The 19882-nt window shown below is 38.4% G+C and overlaps 2 protein-coding genes across 3 annotated transcripts; both read right to left on the bottom strand.

Moving 5' to 3' along the window:
* Positions 1–790: 790 nt before the first annotated feature.
* Positions 791–5586, bottom strand: LOC103711399 (D111/G-patch domain-containing protein). The gene is made up of 4 exons (XM_008797528.6): positions 5420–5586; positions 4747–5286; positions 1937–2002; positions 791–1402 (listed from the first exon to the last, which is right to left on the bottom strand). Exons 1-4 carry the CDS (start codon positions 5510–5512, stop codon positions 1343–1345), a joined length of 759 nt encoding a protein of 252 aa, XP_008795750.1. The 5' UTR covers positions 5513–5586; the 3' UTR covers positions 791–1342.
* A 3548-nt stretch (positions 5587–9134) lies between these two features.
* LOC103711398 (CDK5RAP3 protein homolog) lies at positions 9135–17110 on the bottom strand. 2 transcript variants are annotated; one of them, XM_008797527.5, is made up of 10 exons: positions 16953–17110; positions 16692–16826; positions 14538–14632; positions 14355–14449; positions 14129–14264; positions 13842–13991; positions 13109–13678; positions 10634–10842; positions 10268–10400; positions 9135–9444 (listed from the first exon to the last, which is right to left on the bottom strand). In XM_008797527.5, the coding sequence occupies exons 1-10, from the start codon at positions 17074–17076 to the stop codon at positions 9313–9315; spliced, it is 1779 nt and encodes a 592-aa protein (XP_008795749.3). In that variant the 5' UTR covers positions 17077–17110; the 3' UTR covers positions 9135–9312. The 2 variants fall into 2 exon arrangements, with proteins under 2 accessions (XP_008795749.3, XP_038976688.1); XM_039120760.2 differs by having other exon boundaries at positions 16692–16851; positions 16953–17098.
* Between the last annotated feature and the right edge of the window lie 2772 nt (positions 17111–19882).

Genomic DNA, 19882 nt, shown 5'->3' with positions numbered 1-19882 from the left:
TGGATGTTAGCGTAGGTGATATCAATTTTCTTTTCGTGGCTAACGTTTTTCATGGAATCATGGGTCGGCCATTGCAAAATAGAGGAGGCATAATCCTACTCATTTAACGTTTGGCTTCAAACGAAGTTTGAGGTGATTTTCTATGTTTTGATTATAATTTCTGGGGTTCTGTGGTCGTACCAATAACTTATGTTGCTTGCCCAGATGATATGGGACATATTACTTTTAACTTTTTGCATCAGACATTTTTGGATGTACATGACAACCTTGTTTGCCATTTGTGCTGTATCTTATCATATACAAAGACTCCATTTGTAGATAATATTAGATACTGCTATGTACAATGTATATTTTGAAAACAAAGAAAGATCTAATCATTTGAAAGTCGAATTCGTGGAAAACTGGAAATATGAAGTCCAATCTGTTTGGAAGTTACATAAAAGAAGTGACTAAAAGGAGATAGCGCATATCGTTAGCATGGACTAGAAAATTAATGAGATAATTAACAAATTTACAGAATATAAAAAACATATTTTAACTGCAAAACTATTATCTTTATATGTAGCATAAATGCTCAAAAGCATAAGATGATCTCCGTTTTTATCTCTCATGTTTTTATGCATCAACGATAACATCTCCCTGTGAAGAAATCCACCAAATTCTTTTTGGAGGTTTTTTTTGTTGTTGTTGTTGGATCCCCTAATATTGTCAGTTTGACAGCTTTCTCTGTGAAACAAATAACAAAACATGACAGTGCATTCTAAGGCCACAAGCAGCAGACAATTCGAAATGTTCGAAATGGTATCTGTTTAATTGCAAAAAATTTTAGAAATGAGAAGCATGTAACAACTTGTTAGATTACGTCTCATGTATAGGTAAACAGAGATTGACACCTAGCTTGCGTTCTAGCTTGGTCCTGGTTCTATTGGTGCTCCAGCAGCAATTGAATCCCTGTCAAGGCTATTACATCTGGTGAGGCCATGATTTCCATCTGTCCACAGCTGAAGGATGATCAGGCTTATTGTAGCCGTAAATATATTACCTTTATCCATGCAAGCTACAGGCTTCTTGGTTGACAGATTAAACCACCTCTGTTTCGTCATGAGTGTGGAGATCTACTTTATGACATCAACTGACATAATATGCACAGAATTTAGATCTACCATCTGCTTAAGGGTGATGACCTCATGCATTGCCTGTCAATCTTTGGATCCTCTGGGTTCTTGTAAACAGTCAAGTCCGTTCCGGGATTTCTTTTGGCATATCTAGTGTGCAGCCATCCTCATAAGATGTGAACATACAACATCACATGTATGAGTCCAAGCTGCCAAAAGATTCGCTTTCAGTGGTCCTCTTCGTCAGGTCCAGGACAATCAATTGCAAGTGCCTCTGCTGATTCAAACTGGAGGGGGGGAAGAATGATTAATCAAAATCAAGGACACAGCAGTAATGTATAATACAGTTTTAGATTATTGACTTTTTAGTGAAGCAGATCATACATCAACTATGTGAAAAATGACAGAAATGATATGCATATCCTTAAAATTTATTATCAATACCACCGAGCACTTGCTCGAATGGTCTTCCCTCTTGTCGTTTGGGCAAGAGAATTGGGGTTCGATTCCAGGGGTACCGACCCTTGCTGCAACCCCTGATTAACCTGTTTCGACAGCTTTGACTCAGTCTGCTTGAGGGCCTAGGCTCTAGTCTAGGTAGGGTGTGGTGGGTACAGGTGGCGGGTGGGGATTAGCCCCTCCTGGTCTCAAAAAATAAAAGGGGAAAAAAAACAGTTATGGCCATCAATTAGCAACTAGATTACCATCAAAGGAACGCCACATGCGGCAGTTTAAATGTGAACAGATCACTATTTGCCACAGCATAGATTGCATAGTACTAATTCTGATAAAAAAAGAGCCTTTTAAAATGCCCTACTCACCTTACATCCACAATAGAGACAGTAATGATGTTCATCCCGCAGCTTCATCAATATATCATGCAAATCCTGCAAGAAAGGTTGGTATCTATCACTTGTCAAGCATGCATGCAAATCAATCTCATAGATCAAACAATACGACAAAATTCCCAAGGCAAAAGATTAAATCAGGATTGAACTTCTACATAAAGAGGATACTATGCGACATTACACAGAATTTACATAACTGTCACAGGCAAAACAATGATGGTCTGAGGCTTTATATAAACTTCGATTTATATTAATTTTACAGGATTAGATATAGACCTGAAAATGTTAATTACACATCTTATTATCTTCCATATACAGTAACACAAAGCAATACCATATCATCTCATGCTTTAGCACATTGCAGGGTTGATAGATGATATATTGAACAATCTTTGACACATGAACATGGAATACTAGCGATAAGCATGCTCTAGTTAAACTGCACTATATGACTTGCACTGCAAATTCATTACCTTGTCTACCAGCTTCATGTGTTTCAAAGCTACCATTGGTATCCTATCTGTATATTCTACAAGTAATTCATCTGAAAAATGGTAACTGTAAAATGGAGATATGCCTCTATTGATAGGATTAGGCTTACATTTTGGAATAAATTCAGATTTTGATGCTTACTTCTATATCTGCTTTGATGGTGAGATCTATGCATTTGAAAGCATTACAATCAAGGTCCTGTTAAAATAAACATGAATAACCACTATGACCCACTACAATTGGTGAAGGCAGGATGACAGCCTCCCAGAAGATCTAAATCTCATGTAATGCCCATGGAGCTGGATTTGGCCCTTCATAGAAATAAGGCATGGTGACAGCCACCACCTAAAAACTTGCTCATTCCTCACTGTTGTCCCATTTTCTAAGACATTTCATGAATCTATTTGTGAAAGATGACTTGATTCGTTCATCTGTTCAAGAGAAAAAATTTGTTTCCTACTTATTATCCCATGGGACCCCCTCCCAAAAAAGGTCAAAAAGTGCAATTCCTGGTTCTACCCCAGTCAATTAGATTGTAAAATGTAAAATTTCACTCAATCCCCATTTATCTCGTAAGAAAAGCAGATGATAACAAAAAAAACAAAGACATCAATTTTCTCCCTCTTTTCTTTCTTCTCCCCTTGATTCTTGAGAATCAGGATGAGGATGCCCCTATATAACCAAACTGAAAAAAGATATTCTTAGCTTTGGACAACAAAACATGGACTCACCTTGATCAAACATTATCTATTTTCTTTGATTTTAGAATTTAAACATATCATACCAAACAACTTTATGGATGCTAATAAGTCCATGATCATAATATGCCTGGTATTCATAAGGTTAGGAAGACATGTAGACATTGGACATATTAACTTCCATTGACCTCAAACATGATTCAGATAATTCAATAGTTGACATATTACTTACCCCATCTTCTGAAACCATTATAGGCTTATAATTGAATAATGGTCAGTACTATGGCCAAGACAAAAGGTATGATCTTTTTTTAAAAAAAAATAATGTTGCTAAAGTATAATACTCATTAGTGTAAACTAAATAAAGATACTGATCTATGATAATAATAATGTGCTATGAATATTGGTAATTTAAACATATTGCTTAAAATGAATTTCAAATGCCAAAAGTAATATATTAATACTAAATGTTGAAATTATAGTACTGTTAACTGATGGACAACATGACCATTATCCTAACAGTTGTAATATATGCAACGGTTGTTATTTATAGTGCCATTGTGTTGGAATAACATCATAAAGGAGCTGAATCCATTTTCATGACCCTAATTATTATATTAAAAAATGTAATATATGCAACTATTGTTATTTATAGTGCCAATAAATATTCTAATAACAACATGAAGAAGCCAAATCCAATTTCATGACCCTGATAACCAATTTAATGTCTTTATATCAAAATACCTACACAGCAAAGCATGTGAATCAGCTGGTATTGACAAAAATGCCTTTTGATGTTGTCAGTACTTAACCAAACTGCAAAATATCACATCAGAATGTTCCAATATTTAATTAGTTCATTACCACTTAAATTAATTGTTGAAAGGACCTTTACGTTATATCACATGCAGCCTCAATATATTTAGTCAAGATTTTTCCCTGACTGTAGATAGCATTCACAAATCTCTATATTCATATTAGTTGCAAGTCAATTATGTAAAATGCTTTTAAAAATCATTATTCTGATTAAACCATATGATTAGAGGTTGGTCGATAGTTATGATGTACTTGGCATTCCAAAATAGAAGGGAGGTTGGTCAATAGTAGTTATGTTGTGTTTGGCATTCCAAAATAGAAGGAACAAAACCAAAAATCAATCATAAATGACATCAGCTCATTCTTTTTAGATGAATTTAACTTCTTCACCGAACTTCCTCGTGTTCATTTTCTACATCTTTGAAACACCATAATTGCTGCTTTGATGTCTGCTCAACATCAGTGAGAATTATGTTGCAACTTGTTTTAACTGGGTTCCCCCTGCCTCGAACATTCTTGATCGCAATCACCAAGTAAATCAAACGGCCCAATGGCTATCCAGAAACATGACACTCAGTTATCTCTAATTGCCTATATTTTCAGGCTAAGTACATATCTTCTTAAAAAAAATTATCTTGGAGTTGTGAACCTGATTGGAGCACTACAAATAAAGATAATATTTGATCTCTACATTTTGGATGGGAGATATCTATATAAGTAGATAACATATTTGCTGATATATTTTTAAAATATATATAAAGAAAGCTAGGAAATTACCTCTTCGGTGATTTCTTCCTCCTCCTCCTCCTCCTCCTCCTTTCCCTCATCTCCATCCTCCTTAGGCGGTTCAACGACCTCCCTGTTCTCCAGCTGCGCCAATGCTGCCTCCGCCTTCCGGTAATCCCCGACGATCCGCCGGCTCCTCCACTGCGTCTTCTGCCTGGATCCGAACTCCGCCATCAGCTCCTCCTCCCTCCACCGTTTCCACTCCGCCGCGGCTCTATCCCTCCTCGCTGCCTCCTCCTGCGGCGAGATGACACCGATCCCAGCCCGGGACCGCCGGATCTCGAGCCCCACAGGCTCGGCCTGCCCGGCCCCGCCCTTCCCCAGCACCGACCCGGGGGTGTACCCCATCTGGCGCAGCATCTTGAACCCCACGTTCGTCTCCGGGATCGCTGCCTCTAGCCCAGCCATCGTCTGCTCGTCCTCCTCCCGCTGCTTTCGCTCCCTCTCAAGCCTCCGCTGCTCCTGCCAGCTTATACCCTTCGGTCTCTTCGGCTTCGGGGCCTGCGGCGATTCGATATTGGGCCCAAACTTCTGCAGAATTTGGGAAATTAGCGCTAGAATTCACCATAAAACTTCGCAACGAAGGGAAAATAGGGTTTCGGCGGGTGAGCTGCGAGGTTTTCGGAGCAAGAATTGGCGCGTTGGGATTAGGGTTAGGGTTTACCTTCTTCTTGGAAGAGGAGTCTTCAGGAGGGATGAAGAGGGAGAGATCGCCCATGTAGTCGTCATCTTCTCCGCCGCCGTCTGTGCCCGCCATTGATGTGCGAGAGAAAAAGGATTTGCACGTGAGATGGGAACCGTGCGGGGAAATGGATGGAGCGAACGGGAAAAATGGCGGTCGCCTATAAAACTAAAGCCGGCACTTTCATTGCCGACTTGATTTGGTGCTCAACTCCGCACAAGTCATTTTCTTAAGAAAACAAAATAGTATTTACGCATTAACTATTTAACTAGGGGCCTCAGAACAAGTTTCCCTTGACGTAGCGAGCATATAAAGTGAAGAGCCGGCTGCCGTTGCCGACTTATCTAAACTTGTTTTTGTGAGGATTTATTTTTAATTAAGACTCCCCTCTGGGCGTATAAATAAATTTCCCAGCAACTCGGTGTAGTAAGCTTCTACTCCCTTCTCCCGTTGCTTGGGTCCTTCTCTTTTGTCTCGTTTTTCCCATCCTTCTTTAGGTTTTCTTTGTTGTCACATGCCATTTTTACTTTCTTATAGCAATCTCTTAAGATGAATAGAGTAATAATCATCTCTTTTATTTGCTGACAGTTACAAATTGCATTTTCTTGTAGGGATTCTGTGAAGGATCCAGTTAAAGCTAGACACTAAGTTCATTACAGTTGTGTTAAATGATGTCTAATCTTTCCATTTAAGATAACCTCTTAGAGATTACTGTCGCTTTGATTCAATGTTTCATGCTGTTCAGCAATTTTGAATTTCCCCCCTGCATGCTTGCAAATGATGCTGTTGAGAAGTGTTTTCATATTTGATGATCCTGCATTGATTGAATTTTGATTATCATCCCTTCTCTAATTATGAATTTACTGGAACAATCTTTTAGTAGGGCCGGTTTTGTTGTAGTTCAAGATGAATCTGGAGTTGTTAAAAGGTTACAGTGGATTATGGTCAATCTTTTACTTTTCCTGCTGCTTTAGATGTTGCAGTATCTTTCTGATTTGTGGCTTATCTTGATGGTTATTTCCTTTCTGCTTAGTAACCAAAGATTGTGAATTCGAATCTTGGATAGTACATCCTCAAAACTTTGTAGTTGGATAGTTAAAATGCAGAAGTTTCATTTTCTTTCTCTGAAAAGGATCTGGAAGTATATTTTATTCTAGTACATTGAATGATTAGTGTGCATGATCTAGTTTTCATAAAATTAGAGGTAATGCGAAATTGGTGGTTTTTTTGAAATTGCCTTCTTGATACAATACATAGAAGTAGTCTAACTTCAGCCAAGTTAGTATTTTTTTCCTAAATACTGTCCTTGGCACACCAATGTCACATCAGGTTTGGCACTTTGGCGGGCCTTTCGTAGCTCTTTCTAAAATCAATGATGTATCTCTTATTAAATCAATGACCGGTCTCATAATGACAACTCATGTGTAGTTATTAAAGGTTGTCCTCCAATTCTACTTTTTTTTTTTTCAAAGCCTAGCGATAAGGCTCTTTTATTTTTATTTTTTTTTTGTCCCCCTCCAGTTACATTGAGTACCTTTCGGAAGAGATTGTGATAAATATATAAGAACGATTTTAGTGCATTGTTGAAAAATATTAATGGTTCTACATTTATCATGTAGGTAATTTAAATCGGCATGCAAAAGGGGAGGAAAAAAAAAATGTTTGTGCTGGTTATTGATAAGCCAATCACCTTCTACACTGCTCTTCCCATAATCAGTGTTATGAGAATGACCAAGTTTCTGATTCAGATCATCAAGTTTATGAATTGAAGTGTGAGTCTGGTATCAAAGAACTGATATGACTCAATTAAGAACAAGATTGACGCAGACCTCTTCAGTATGGTAAAAAGATCAATCCGATTTGGAATGAGCAATTCTCATCAGGTCATGGAATTCTAGATCAATGTTGGCGGGTATTGTTAAACATGGCTCCAGAAAATCCTTGACCAGCAGGCGTAACCTATGAGACTCGTAATATTGTATCTCAGTTGAAAAATCTAGGTAGATAGCTCTGCTGCACCCTCTCCATATGATATTCTACTAAATTTTGTTCTTGCTATTTTTTGTCTGAATAGCAGTATACGTGGTAAATACTGCAATAACCAACATCCAAACCAATGGTCCAGTATCATAGAATGCATTGTGTTGGAAATGGTCATGCATGTCATTCGAATGATAAAAGAATGCTAGATCCATCCAGGGATGGTAGCTATAATATTGCTTTGATGCACCATTAAACAAGTAAATGTAATTATAACATGTCATGTAGAAAATTTGCAAGACTTTAAGTTAATATTTATTTTTTGAAATGTATGTTGCATGTCCCAAAAAATATGCTGCAGGCTGAAGGAAAAGTTTGCATTGATAAGTTAGTCTTACCCAAATCATAGCACCAGGAATTAAACAAGTTTTCAACTACTTAAACAACCTTTGCTATATGTGCAAAAATATTTTTTTATGAATTTGCTGATATTATGAGGAAAGCGCCTGCACCATATCAACATTTACATATTTGGGTGCCATAAACTGGGTTCCCTAGCAGGCTCACCAACTAGTTTTTCTAACTTGGATTGGCATAATTAATTGTTATGGGTTTGAGGCAACTCTTGGCCCATCTTTTAAACTTTGAAATAGGTGGCAACAACTTAATGGGTTCATGAATAATTTCAAGATAAGGTTAGGGATTGAAGCAATGGTGATGTAGCAATAAATTTTTATCATTGTTGTGAGGTAGCTCCAGCTATCCATTTTATGATTTTGTTCCCTAACATTTTCTCCTATGCAGACTTGGTATTTGATCGGTTCATTCATATGTCTAGGAAGATGCTGACATTATGGAGGACGTTGACTTGGACGCTTGCAGGTTTTCCATCTCATGGACTCTAGAATCCTGCCTGGTAAGTTGAACCTACTACAGGGATGCGTTCAAGCTAAAATCCAAAAGGGGATTGCCGCAGCTTATGAATGAATATAGAACAATTTTGGTAGCCAATAATCTCCATTCCAATTACAAATAGAAGTGCAAGAAAACTTGTAGAAGTCCTATGTTTATAATTTGTATATGATTACCTTAGGTTATCGATAATATTATCATCAAACAGATTCTAGCGCAAAAGGAAAAAAGAAAAAAACTCATATAATTACAGATGGCAGCCTAAGTGGTGAAATCAATAGAGAAGGTATTACGTATAGGAACCTTATCAACTAACTCATCCAATGGTATGGATTCAGTCATCACCTTTTCTTTCCTATTTTGATTAGACCAATTTGCAGAACGTGGACAGGCTCGAAACCCAGTGAACCACCATAGCGTGTAAGTTGCAAATCATAATCCTTTCAGCTGAGATAATTAAGAGTATCCCACTGTAAGCTCGAGTAAATTTTTCTTGATAAATTTAATCATGTATATAGAACGTTAAGACAGAAAATTGCTAAAATAACGAATAACTCTTAACGGACAACTTTTACAAGGAAGAAGGATAGTTCGTTAGTTTTACATTGTTCTTCGAATGTGAAAATAGGCCTTTTTCATATTAATAACGAGGGATGATGTCCCACCAGCCAGCTAAACTCTTAAAGAAGTTTAAATTAGTAATTCTTGCTGATATCGATCAGTAACAATCATCAATATTTCCTCTGAAATGCCTCGACTGGTCAATGTCTCACAATGCATTGACTATTCTTGTGCAACGGGACTATTTACAGCTTGACAAGGAGGAATAATTGCATAAACCAATAAGGAATTTTGGTTAGTGGTGAACAATACAATACCCAGTGCAAAAGCTGGATTTAATCTATATTAACCATTATATATCAAAAATGCAATTTCTTTTTATGGTATGATTAATTTCCACATAGTTCACTACTTTCACCATTTTATGAACTGATGCTGGTACTCAACAATGCATTGATTTCTCCAATTATGTTGACCGGTCGTCCGTCGAACATAGATGATAATGTTGTCTCGCACAGCTTCTTCAGTTCCCTTGTTTGTGCAATTGCTGCTTCCTGGAGAGAAGAAGTTCCACAATTATTTCAGCAGAAAACAAAATCATTTTTATAGCAACAATTTGCAAATTACCTTTCACTATCCATACCACCTTCTGAGGTTACAAATCCAAAAAGAAAAGAAATACATCAAGGGATCATATCAGCATTTCGAGACTCAGGTTCTTCATAAAGAAAGAGAGAGTTTTATGGACTAAAGCCTGAAGCCAAACACCTAAAGCATGAGAGGTGAGGTGCGCACAGTTTGCATTTACAGCTGCAGCATAACTGCATCAGGATACAATTATGTACTAGATGCAATTGTATCTATAACTAAAATTGCATTCACTGCCCCTAACTCTAAATGCTTTTAATGATCTTATGTGTTCTTACCAACGACCCGTGCCAACAGTGAAGCTTTCAAACAAAATGACTTGAAAGTATTGATGAAATTGCATTGTCTTCCAAAGTTAATGATATGATATGCATGCGTCTTATCTTTTCATCTTAGATAATACTGGAAGCAAAAGATCTGTTACCATCCTATGCATCTGGAACATGCCAGAGGTTAGCTGATGACAGGCAAAGCTTACATAGCATGTCTCAGATGGACAATATTCAGGGAGTGTCATTTCCTGCACCCTCCCAAATGAGAATCAATTTCTCACTTTGTGGTGTGAGGATGATGCCGATGATGGTAATGATGATTGTAATTTGTTCAAATACTTATACTGATAGTTGACAGACATGCCCTCTTCATCAAAGGGAAATTGCTAGTCGAACAAATCGCTGACTATATTTGGAAAATACAAATATTCACCAAAATGGGAATATTCTCACTCACTTGTTTGGGCCAAGATGATGATAACGCATTGTGCAGCTCCATGCGTCTCACTGATAAATCATCCAAGCTCTCTCGTAGTTTTACTTCGTGATGCTTCTTTTCCTCCACTGTCAACACCAATCTGTCTAGAAATCTGGTTTCCCAAAAGAAGTGATTGGTCAGGTATCAGACTAAAAACTGCATTTGATGCAGGGTGAAGAAGTTGAAGAGTCGTCATTGATAACTAAAGCGTAAAAGTCTTCATGGAAAGACTAACATGTCGAGGTATTCAAGAATGGCAAATGCAACTGTGGGAAATGATGACAACATGTGAAGGAAGAGATAAACATGTTGAAGGCGAAGAGCTTAATAAGACCAACTATTTACCTTTTGGAGTTCAGAATCATAATCAAGTCACGTGTTTTTCGGTTTGTAAGCATGGAAATGGCCAAAGATACCTCCACTAGCATTGCCTCTACTGCATCAGAAGCATACTGTTGCAGCACAAAAGGAGCCACCGCCTGAACTTGATGTTGTAACGAGGAAGTGTCTTCACTCCTCATCTCCACTAACCGCTGATTCAAAAATGATTTGATCTGATGAAAAGGCACATGATACATTAGAGATTGAACTCTGGTGGAAGCAAAATAACATATAACCAATGACTCAATAGTTTGAAGGTCAACACCATACAAAAGACGTTACAATTCTCTACAAAATAAGCAGCCATTGGTGAACCTATATAAATTAAAGCACCAAGGTATGAACAATGAGAACAGAGACTGAAGATAGAAACAAAACAATACATATCAATTATCAAGAAAGTCTACTTGATCAACAAAAGGGAAACTTTTAGCAACGAACATTAGCATAGATTTTGCGTAGATTTGGAGAAAGTTTGACAATCAATAACAAGACACGACTATAAATAAATACCTTTAACAACATTAACAACACATACAGTTACAAGATACAAGAGCTTAAAATAAATAACTTATGTTCACCAAATAAATGACTATAAATAAATAAATAAAAGATGTTCAGGTACATATGCGTGTATGTTACATCGGTTGATGATATTAACATGTGGTTCGAGAGAATATTGACTGGATTTTGGCACTATTTTTAAAAACGAACCAGATTTGGCTGGTTCAACCAATTATCGGAAACCAGTCGCCTGTCTGGTCCAGTTCAAAGGTTTCATAACCCCACCTGTGCCCTGTAGTTCAATCTTGTCCATTTCCATTCTAGCCTTTCTCCCTGTCGTCCAGCTAGCCATAGCAGCCTTCACTGCCTCCTACTCCAAGTACGAGATGCAACAGTGAGACCCTAATTCGAATGCCACTGCCTTCCTCGCCATTGACATGCAGATCTACTTTGCCTCCGTGGCCACTCCCAAGTCCCATCCTCTCCGCCCTCTGCTCCACCATCACCCTCTACCTTGCCGTTGGCATCCCCATCATGTTCACCCGTCACCTCTCTCGCCGACTACACCATGCTCAGCAGCTGATGGGCCTGCAACCTCATCCTTGAAGGCACCCCAGAGTCCACAGCCAGGGAAGCCTTCCATGGTTAGCTGGATGCCACCATTCATGCGATGGAGGTAGAGGAAATTTTGCATGGGATGAACATGGTGGAGGTGGTCATCACCGAGGTGATGACCAAGCTCTACTATGAGACCACAGCCAAGGAGGCCTTCGTCGGGGGGTTTCGGGTCTCCTTCTCCACCAATGCCACTACAACATTGAAAGAGACCTCCATGAGCACCGTGATGATTGGCCTAGCCGATTGGACCAGTCAGATCGATTGACCCGGTAATCGGATAGCTTGCCAGTTTACTATCCAATTTGGTTTTAAAACCCTTGGATTTTGGAGGAATTTTTTAAAGGATGCGGAAAACTAAATCCTAGAGTCACTTAATAACAAAGATAAAAAAGGTTGAAGGCTATGATAAAAACTGATGGACAATATAGTCAAGAGTTAAGAGTTGAAATGAAAAGCAGATACGTTATGGTTTCTCTCAACTTGGTAGCATGGAATCATGAGAAATTCTGCATTCTATATCATGTCAAATACATCTGTAAGTGGTAGGAATTCTGTATACTCTATCACAAGCGTGATCCATACTCCCATCATAGGGTCTAAGGGTCCTTGTTGATAGAAACTGGCCAGTTTGTGACAAAGCCAGTCTCTTTCTTGGTTATATAGGATACCTGGCAACTATATCAGCATCTTATGTTAGTCTATGTATAAGATTTAATTACAACTCAAACTTGTGAGGGGTTTGCATCCTTGAATACAGTTTTCTGTTTGGTGATAACTTACCCAATAACATTTCAAATAAAAAGGTTTGTCCTAGAACTGTCAAAGGGCATTAGCTCAGATGCCTACTTTATAGAGGATACTCTGGATCACTAGTCATTGTACTTAGAAATAGATACACTGCTTAATAACGGTGATGCTGATCTTTTACATGCTTTCAATTAAATTAGCATATGCAGTATTCACAATTTACAGAGAAACATACATGAAGGACTGAAGAAAAGGGATTAAAACTTTATCGCATACTTTCCTTCGGAATGCTGAGAAACTTATACGCATCCATACAAATATATATTTACACAAAAACAAGCACGTCTATACATGCATATATATCTACGCATGAAGTGAGTTTATATATGCATCATCATGTATGTACATATATGCTGGTGTGGGTATTTGCACAAATGGGTATATGCATGGATGTGTATGCATGAATGCATGCATATGCATGGATGTGTATGCATGAGTGCACGCATATACATGTGCATGCATACATACATCTATGTATTTATCCAAATATATATGAACTTCACAAAATACCTCAAACAGATCATCAAGTATCTTATTCCTGTATTCAGTCTCCAAAAATTGGCTTCTCTCTACAACTAAACTTTGCTGATGTGGTGATTCAGCTGGACTTAATAGTTGACTTTCCTTGCCTGCATCTGCTGTAACATCAAGCACATCCACTTGAGGTTTTTCAATGCCCATATCCCAACATATTTCTGACTCAGAAGTTCCAGAGGCCACACCCTCCATTCTATTTAACAGCATGTGATCAGATGCCACGCTGTCAGCATTTTCAGACCCCTTTAAATCTATATTAGAATCAATTATTTCATAAGAACCAAAATCATTGCCAGATTCTTCAGGTTGTTCCACAGCACCAATATCCCAATCGATTTGTGTATCATCTACCAAAATGTTCCAGTCAATACCATCCGTGGCAAGATTGGTATCAGGTAGCTGCTTTCCTGTCACAGGATAAGTTGAGTCTGGCTTCGACACATCATTCAGAGAATTTTGGACCACTGGAGAAACAGACACATTAAGAGAGGGAGGATTTTCAAGAAGGTGCCTCAGATTTTGTAGCACATCACTTGGGATTTTCTGCAGTCACAACAACATAAAATTAATCACGCATAACACCGCCAAGCACAAAGTGCATGTCAACTACTAATCTGCAATATAAAAGGTGTACTGGAATGTGAGCTCCCGCCCATAGCAATGAAGCATTTAAGTAATCAATATTCAGCCGTTGTTATAAACATACCTCTTTCTCGGTGTGAGCATCTCTGACAAAGTTTCTATAATACTCCATGGCCCTTAAAATGAGATCACTATTAAGGACTTGCAATAATTTGCTGAATGTGGATGGAAGAGACTTTGCTGTCTCCAAAAGCTCTAATCTCACATTTTTCCCCTATAAAAGTCAAGTAAAAGTTGTTTAACCTATCTTTAACAACCCAAAGAACATAACCAATTACAGAGTGCAGAACATGGCCATATTGGATGACAAGAGACAGCCATGTCCAAAAGCTGCCATTAAGGAATGCATACCTGCAATCCAAGCTCTTGACAAGCTTCAGAATATTTAGCTGCAGAGAGAGCAGCATTTCTCTTGATATCAGCCTCCTTACGATCAAGTTCTGCTAGTTGTTGCTGAATCTTCTGCACCTGCTTTTTCTGGTAGGGACTTCACCCAGCATGATGATCAGTGAAATTAGTTATAGTGCATTGATTATACTCCAAACTTACCAAACTCTGGCATGAAAATAAAACATACATTTCATAGTTAACATTCTGAACCATTATCTGAGCAGCCTCTCCAAGAAAGATATGGTCCTTCTCAAAGGAGCGCACTATGTTTTCCCATTCACCCTGCCATAAGATCAATCACGAAAAAGGTTTACCAAAAGAACTGGAAAAACTCAATCAAAAAGTGGAATTCGGGTTTCAGTGATCTTACAGCAGAACCTGATAAGCGTCCAAAAATATTACGACTTTCTGTAGTTGAATTCAAGAGAATATTGTATATTTTCTTTGCTTCCATGTACCCAATAACTGAAAATATAATGTAGGTATTTAAAAAAAAGAAGTTTTAGAAATTTATAATAAATAGAACAAAATACGCAAGACTTAGATGACCACATATGTTAACATCTTTTCTGGGAAAATCAGTTAACGTATATCTCAAGCATAAAAAAATAAGAGAAGAATAGAGGAAACCCAGCTGTAAAATAGCAGAGGCAATGGTATTTGAAAAGAATGTAATGAATAAATCAAAAGAAAAACACAAGTCGGAAGTTCCTCAATGTACCAGTGCTAACAAGAAAATCAAGAGGTATGATTGCCATGCATCCCACAAGACTGTGTCGCTCATATTTGTTAAGAAATTTATCATAATATCAAATTCTGTCCTCATAAACTATGGTTTTCAGGGACTCTGGTTATCCCTCTATCTACATATCCAGACACATGCCACATGGTGGTGCCAAACTTTCTAATCCTCTATGATGATGTGACGAATACAGCAGAAAAAAAAATCTCCTAGGGAAGGTTAAAAAGTTTCATTTTTGGGATGATACACTTGTAATCAATGCTCAATTTCCTCACAAGTCTACATTCTCTACCAAGACTGCCAAACATAAGATTCCCACAATGACCCTTCAAAAGAAGGCTTGCACCAAAGTATTCCATATTGTTTCTTTTCAGCAAAGTATCGCCACCCAATATAAGAAACGAGCAGGAGGAAAAGCACCCAAAGCACCTAAAAGAGGACAACATCCAACATCTAGTTCAAGGAAGTAAAAGAGCGCAGATACCCATCCCCACAGGTAGCCATTGCACAAGTTTTATATGCAAGGAAATAACACACCAAACCTTCTTGCGAAACTCGGTAGAACAGTATCTTCATCAGAGATTAGGCCTTGTCCAGAACCTATCATAGAAAATTAGCTTGCACCTTCGGCATCTTTATAGCAACATGCCCTAAGTCCATCAAATACATAATAGAGAAATTCATCAACTCAACGTCAACAAAATAGCTCCTTCTTAACACCATCTACCTAACAATATCAGTTCATCAACTAGCTTCAAGGCAACAAACAACAAATTAGGACAGTAGACAAACAATTCTCAGCCTTTGATCCCGACACTCTGCATTAGATCCTATTACACTAAAAATAGCTCATAAACCTATTCACAGTAGGCTTGTTCATTCAGCTACAAACATAATAAACTATGAAAAAGGTTTGAATTATGTTACTTACTATGCAAAGTAACACGAGGAACAGGAACAAGGGTAAATGTTCAGAAACTTAATCATAGTCAGTCGAGCCAAATTGCATTCAGTTTCAGCAATTCAAAATGGTTTCAACTCCAACTGAACCAGATTTGGTAAAACATTGTTCAACAAATTTAAAAAAAATAGGGGGAATTTAAAAAAAAATTACAACATATTAGATTACATGATACTGTCTGAATTTTTGCATATGTTTTGTCTATTGGGCTGTCTGAAACCTACTGAAAACTCTCAAATAACAAATAACAACCACCGCCACCAAAAACTTGCAAAATTCAAATAAAATTCTACGAACAAATTTAGCTTAAATGTATGGATAATGATCGTATATATATGCATGTATGTATGACAAAATTCAACAAAACACATCAGTTTCAGCTGAGAGGAAGCAAAATTGGCCGAAGTCTACCATAATTCTGAAGCTCTGGTCAACTTCAAACAATTGTTTTCATTTCAGCCAAGACATATTGTACTGATCTAGCTACATATGTGGACTGATGTCACTAGGATCTTATAAAATATGGTACTAATACATCGAGCAAGATTTCTTAATCTCATTTTACTATGTTATCATTGCTTCTTCCAAATACCATAATTGATTTGAATACGCAAAGATCTTCTTCCCAGCACTACAAGTGTCAATCCCGAACTTACCTGTTACTCCATCCCCACCCCATATTTGAGTGACAGGAGTGTTCAAGTTTTCAAGCTACGGCATCCCATGCTATCTTCAAAAATCCTTACGCAATCGATTGAATCATCATTAAAAAGTTAAAAGGAAAAACTAAATATAACAGCTCTAGCTCAGAAAGGAATTACCTTCGGGATCTAGGGTTTGGAGGAAGGGATCGAGATCCCTGGGCAGCGACGTGAAGGCGGACGAGATCCGAGATCTGATCGAGCTCAGCCGCTTCCTCCAATCCTGCGGTATCTTCTTCCGATCCACCAGCCATTCTTCCCCCCACCCAAAAGAAACACACTAAGGAATCAATCACTACTCCAAGGAAAAATCGACAGAAAAGCGTTCAAGATTTCTATTAAAAAAATTATAAAAAGGGGAAATAGAGATGCAGTCGAAACCTCCGAGACGAGCGAAGGCGATGTCGATGGGGAGGTTTCGAATATCCGCAGGGTCATGCATGCCTTCTTCGATAACAAGCGATGGGCAAACAGAGCTCCACTCTCTTCTCACGGCGCACAACATATTATAAACAAATACAAAAAAGAAAAGAAAAAGGAAAGACCCTCTCAAGTGCCGATACCGCAAGCCGAACCGAGGCCCAATTCCGACCGGTCGGAAGGCCGAAATTGGACCTGACCGCCCGGATCTCAGCACACGGTTGCTCGTCTGGTCCCAAGATTCTAGTTCGTCACAATCCGGTCCAAGCATCATTTTTGAAGTTCAAATAATTTCAGGCTGGGTCAGCCCAACAGGCTATCACAAATGTCGACCTAGAGCCCAGTCAGAGCAATAGAGAGAGAGAGAACAAGAGAGGAGTGGAAGGGGAAACATTAAGTGGGTCTTTGAAACCGGTTCAGGTTGTATGTTTTACAGCAATGAATGATTAATCTTTTTTTTTTTGAAACATCAACCGTTGGATTGCACCTTACACAGATTTTAAAGCCCTCCAATCTTTTCTTCCATCCATCTGCATGGTTCTTGAAATAGATGTTGCACAATCTAACAGTTGATGTCGCAAAAGAAGATGAATCATTCTTTCGCACAAAAGATACAATCCGAGCAGGCAGAAATCCTTGCTGCCTTCACCAAGTACTGTGTTACATCCGCAGAAGGCTACCGCCCGCTGTGTAGTTCATTGCTATGACACTCTTTGAACCATTTCAAAAGAAAAAATAAAATGCCAAGAGCTCCATTCTTTTGTTGTTACCATTCCATTAATACATTCTCATTAGGATCATCATTGAATTTCTCCAAACAAACCACTAAATCTAAAACTCTTTTGCTTGAAAGCAAACATTATAGCCGTGGGATCTGACTCCTTGAGCTTGATTATATGATCACTTGAATTGTGATTAGTTTTATATCTGTATATAGGAATTAAACAATGGATTGCAGCATGCTGTTGCCAAGAGAAATGAAACAGGCCGTTATCTAGTTAGCAAATATTGACTTGCAGAAAATTGACTTACCCACATGGAATCTACATATAGAGCTTCAGTCCACCCTATTGGTTGATTGTTGGGTGTAGCTTTAAATTTGATAGTGATATAATGCATTTGTGCAATTTAACCAAATGCCCATACCTTGTGGGCCTTTGTCTACGTAAATTCATAGAGAGTACTCTTTGGGAAAATTTGGGCTCACTAGAACAGCTCATGATAGGGGCTTTGAATGGGCTGCCCAGTACTGTTGCTAGAACTGTTATAGTAATTGGCCCAAGATTTGGTATTTTAACGAAGTGGAACGGGTTCCAGTGGCTGTTGTACCATAATTCATAAGTCCTCGGCAAGACCAGCCGTCGCAGAAGTTTCCAGACTCCCAGGCTCCTTTTATTTTCTTTTTTTTCCCTTTCTAATAAGTATTAAAATATGGGCAAAGCTCATCTACAAGGTTTTAAATCTCGATTTAGGTAAACACCTTAGGTTGGACAGTTCGATCAATAAAAACTTCATTTTCTTGCTCAATAAATACGTGAGACTTCTTCATAGCTTCACCCAAATTAATTGGCAAGATGATTTATTATCTACTTTTAAAATCGAAGAATCAAATATAATCCTGAAAGAATTTTGAAATGGTAGCCTGTTCCGAGGAGTTTAAACCTGTGCCTGACCCTTGTGGAAAAAGAAATAAGACGCTCTCCTGATCTAAAAGAGTATCACTTTCCTCTAGCTGTTGATGCCAATAAGCTTATCCAGAGATATGCAAACACAGATTACACACGCAACCTCAAGCAAGTTGGGGGTTTATCTTTCAGTGCAAAAGAATGGTTCATCTTCCTTCGCTCGAATCCACCATTGGATCATCTATTTGTCACTTTGAGATCTGTGCAAGTGGAGAATGACATGGATCGGAGTGCTTTGAGATTTTGTAGGATGAGTGATCCAATAGCGAGTTCGCATGAAGGAAAGTGTATCCTTCTTTGAGGGAAAAATATAACCCTCATTCATCATAAATGGCAGCCAGTATGCATCTTGAGCTAGGTTGGATAGCGCAACCAAATAAAAAATATATATATTTTTGTAGTACAGCAATACTCACCTATATCCTTGTAGACAGCTTTGATCAGCTTAATCTTTATGGCTGACTCTGAATGAATAGTTTTCTAATACCCATTTTGGCGGCCTTTTATATCCTATACTACGTGCACGATATGACGACGCACCAAGCTAATCATCTCATCTCATTCCTATGGGCCTTATTTATCATGCGCTCATTTTGGATTGCCGCAATCTCGGATTGTTCTTACAATGCACCACATCAATGGTGCAAGTGGTGTAGGATATAATTTCTCCATCTTGGCAGGTGAACACCCATTTTAACCTAGCCCATTCCAAGCCAAGGACCATAAAATGTCAATGTATAGCAGATCCAATCATATGGCTTTTACGCCAGATGACCGGAAGATGAAATCTTAGGCAAAAGCATGTGGGCGTAAAGAAGCCCTACGCGACAATCCCATGCGTCAAAGGTAGGGGGGGCCCCAAAAGAACCCAGGGGGGCAACCCCTGACGGCTTGCATGTGGTCAAAGGAACTGGGCACATGGGGGGATGCTAATGAACGGAGAACTACCGCATGTTCCATGTTCACTCATCCTAATGTGCCTCCAAGCACTAGAATCTTACCTCATGTCTCCTTTCCCTTCCCAAAATGACAACAAATGTTTTTTTTTGTTTGGATGGAAATGGAAGGAGGGAGTTACCTCCCTCTCCCCCCAAGACTTCATTAAAAGAGAATGTAAAATTAAGGGACAGTTACATTGGAGTTACAGGGCATTCCGAGTTAGGACTGAAACAGCATAAGATAGACTTCTTCTTGGTATGGAGCACC

This window comes from Phoenix dactylifera, chromosome 11 (assembly GCF_051530095.1).
Source record: "Phoenix dactylifera cultivar Ajwa chromosome 11, Ajwa_hap1_PhDact_Kaust_v1.1, whole genome shotgun sequence".
Lineage (NCBI taxonomy): Eukaryota > Viridiplantae > Streptophyta > Magnoliopsida > Arecales > Arecaceae > Phoenix > Phoenix dactylifera.
The sequence above is the reverse complement of the archived record's forward strand: the minus strand, read 5'-3'. Positions and strand labels throughout refer to the sequence as shown.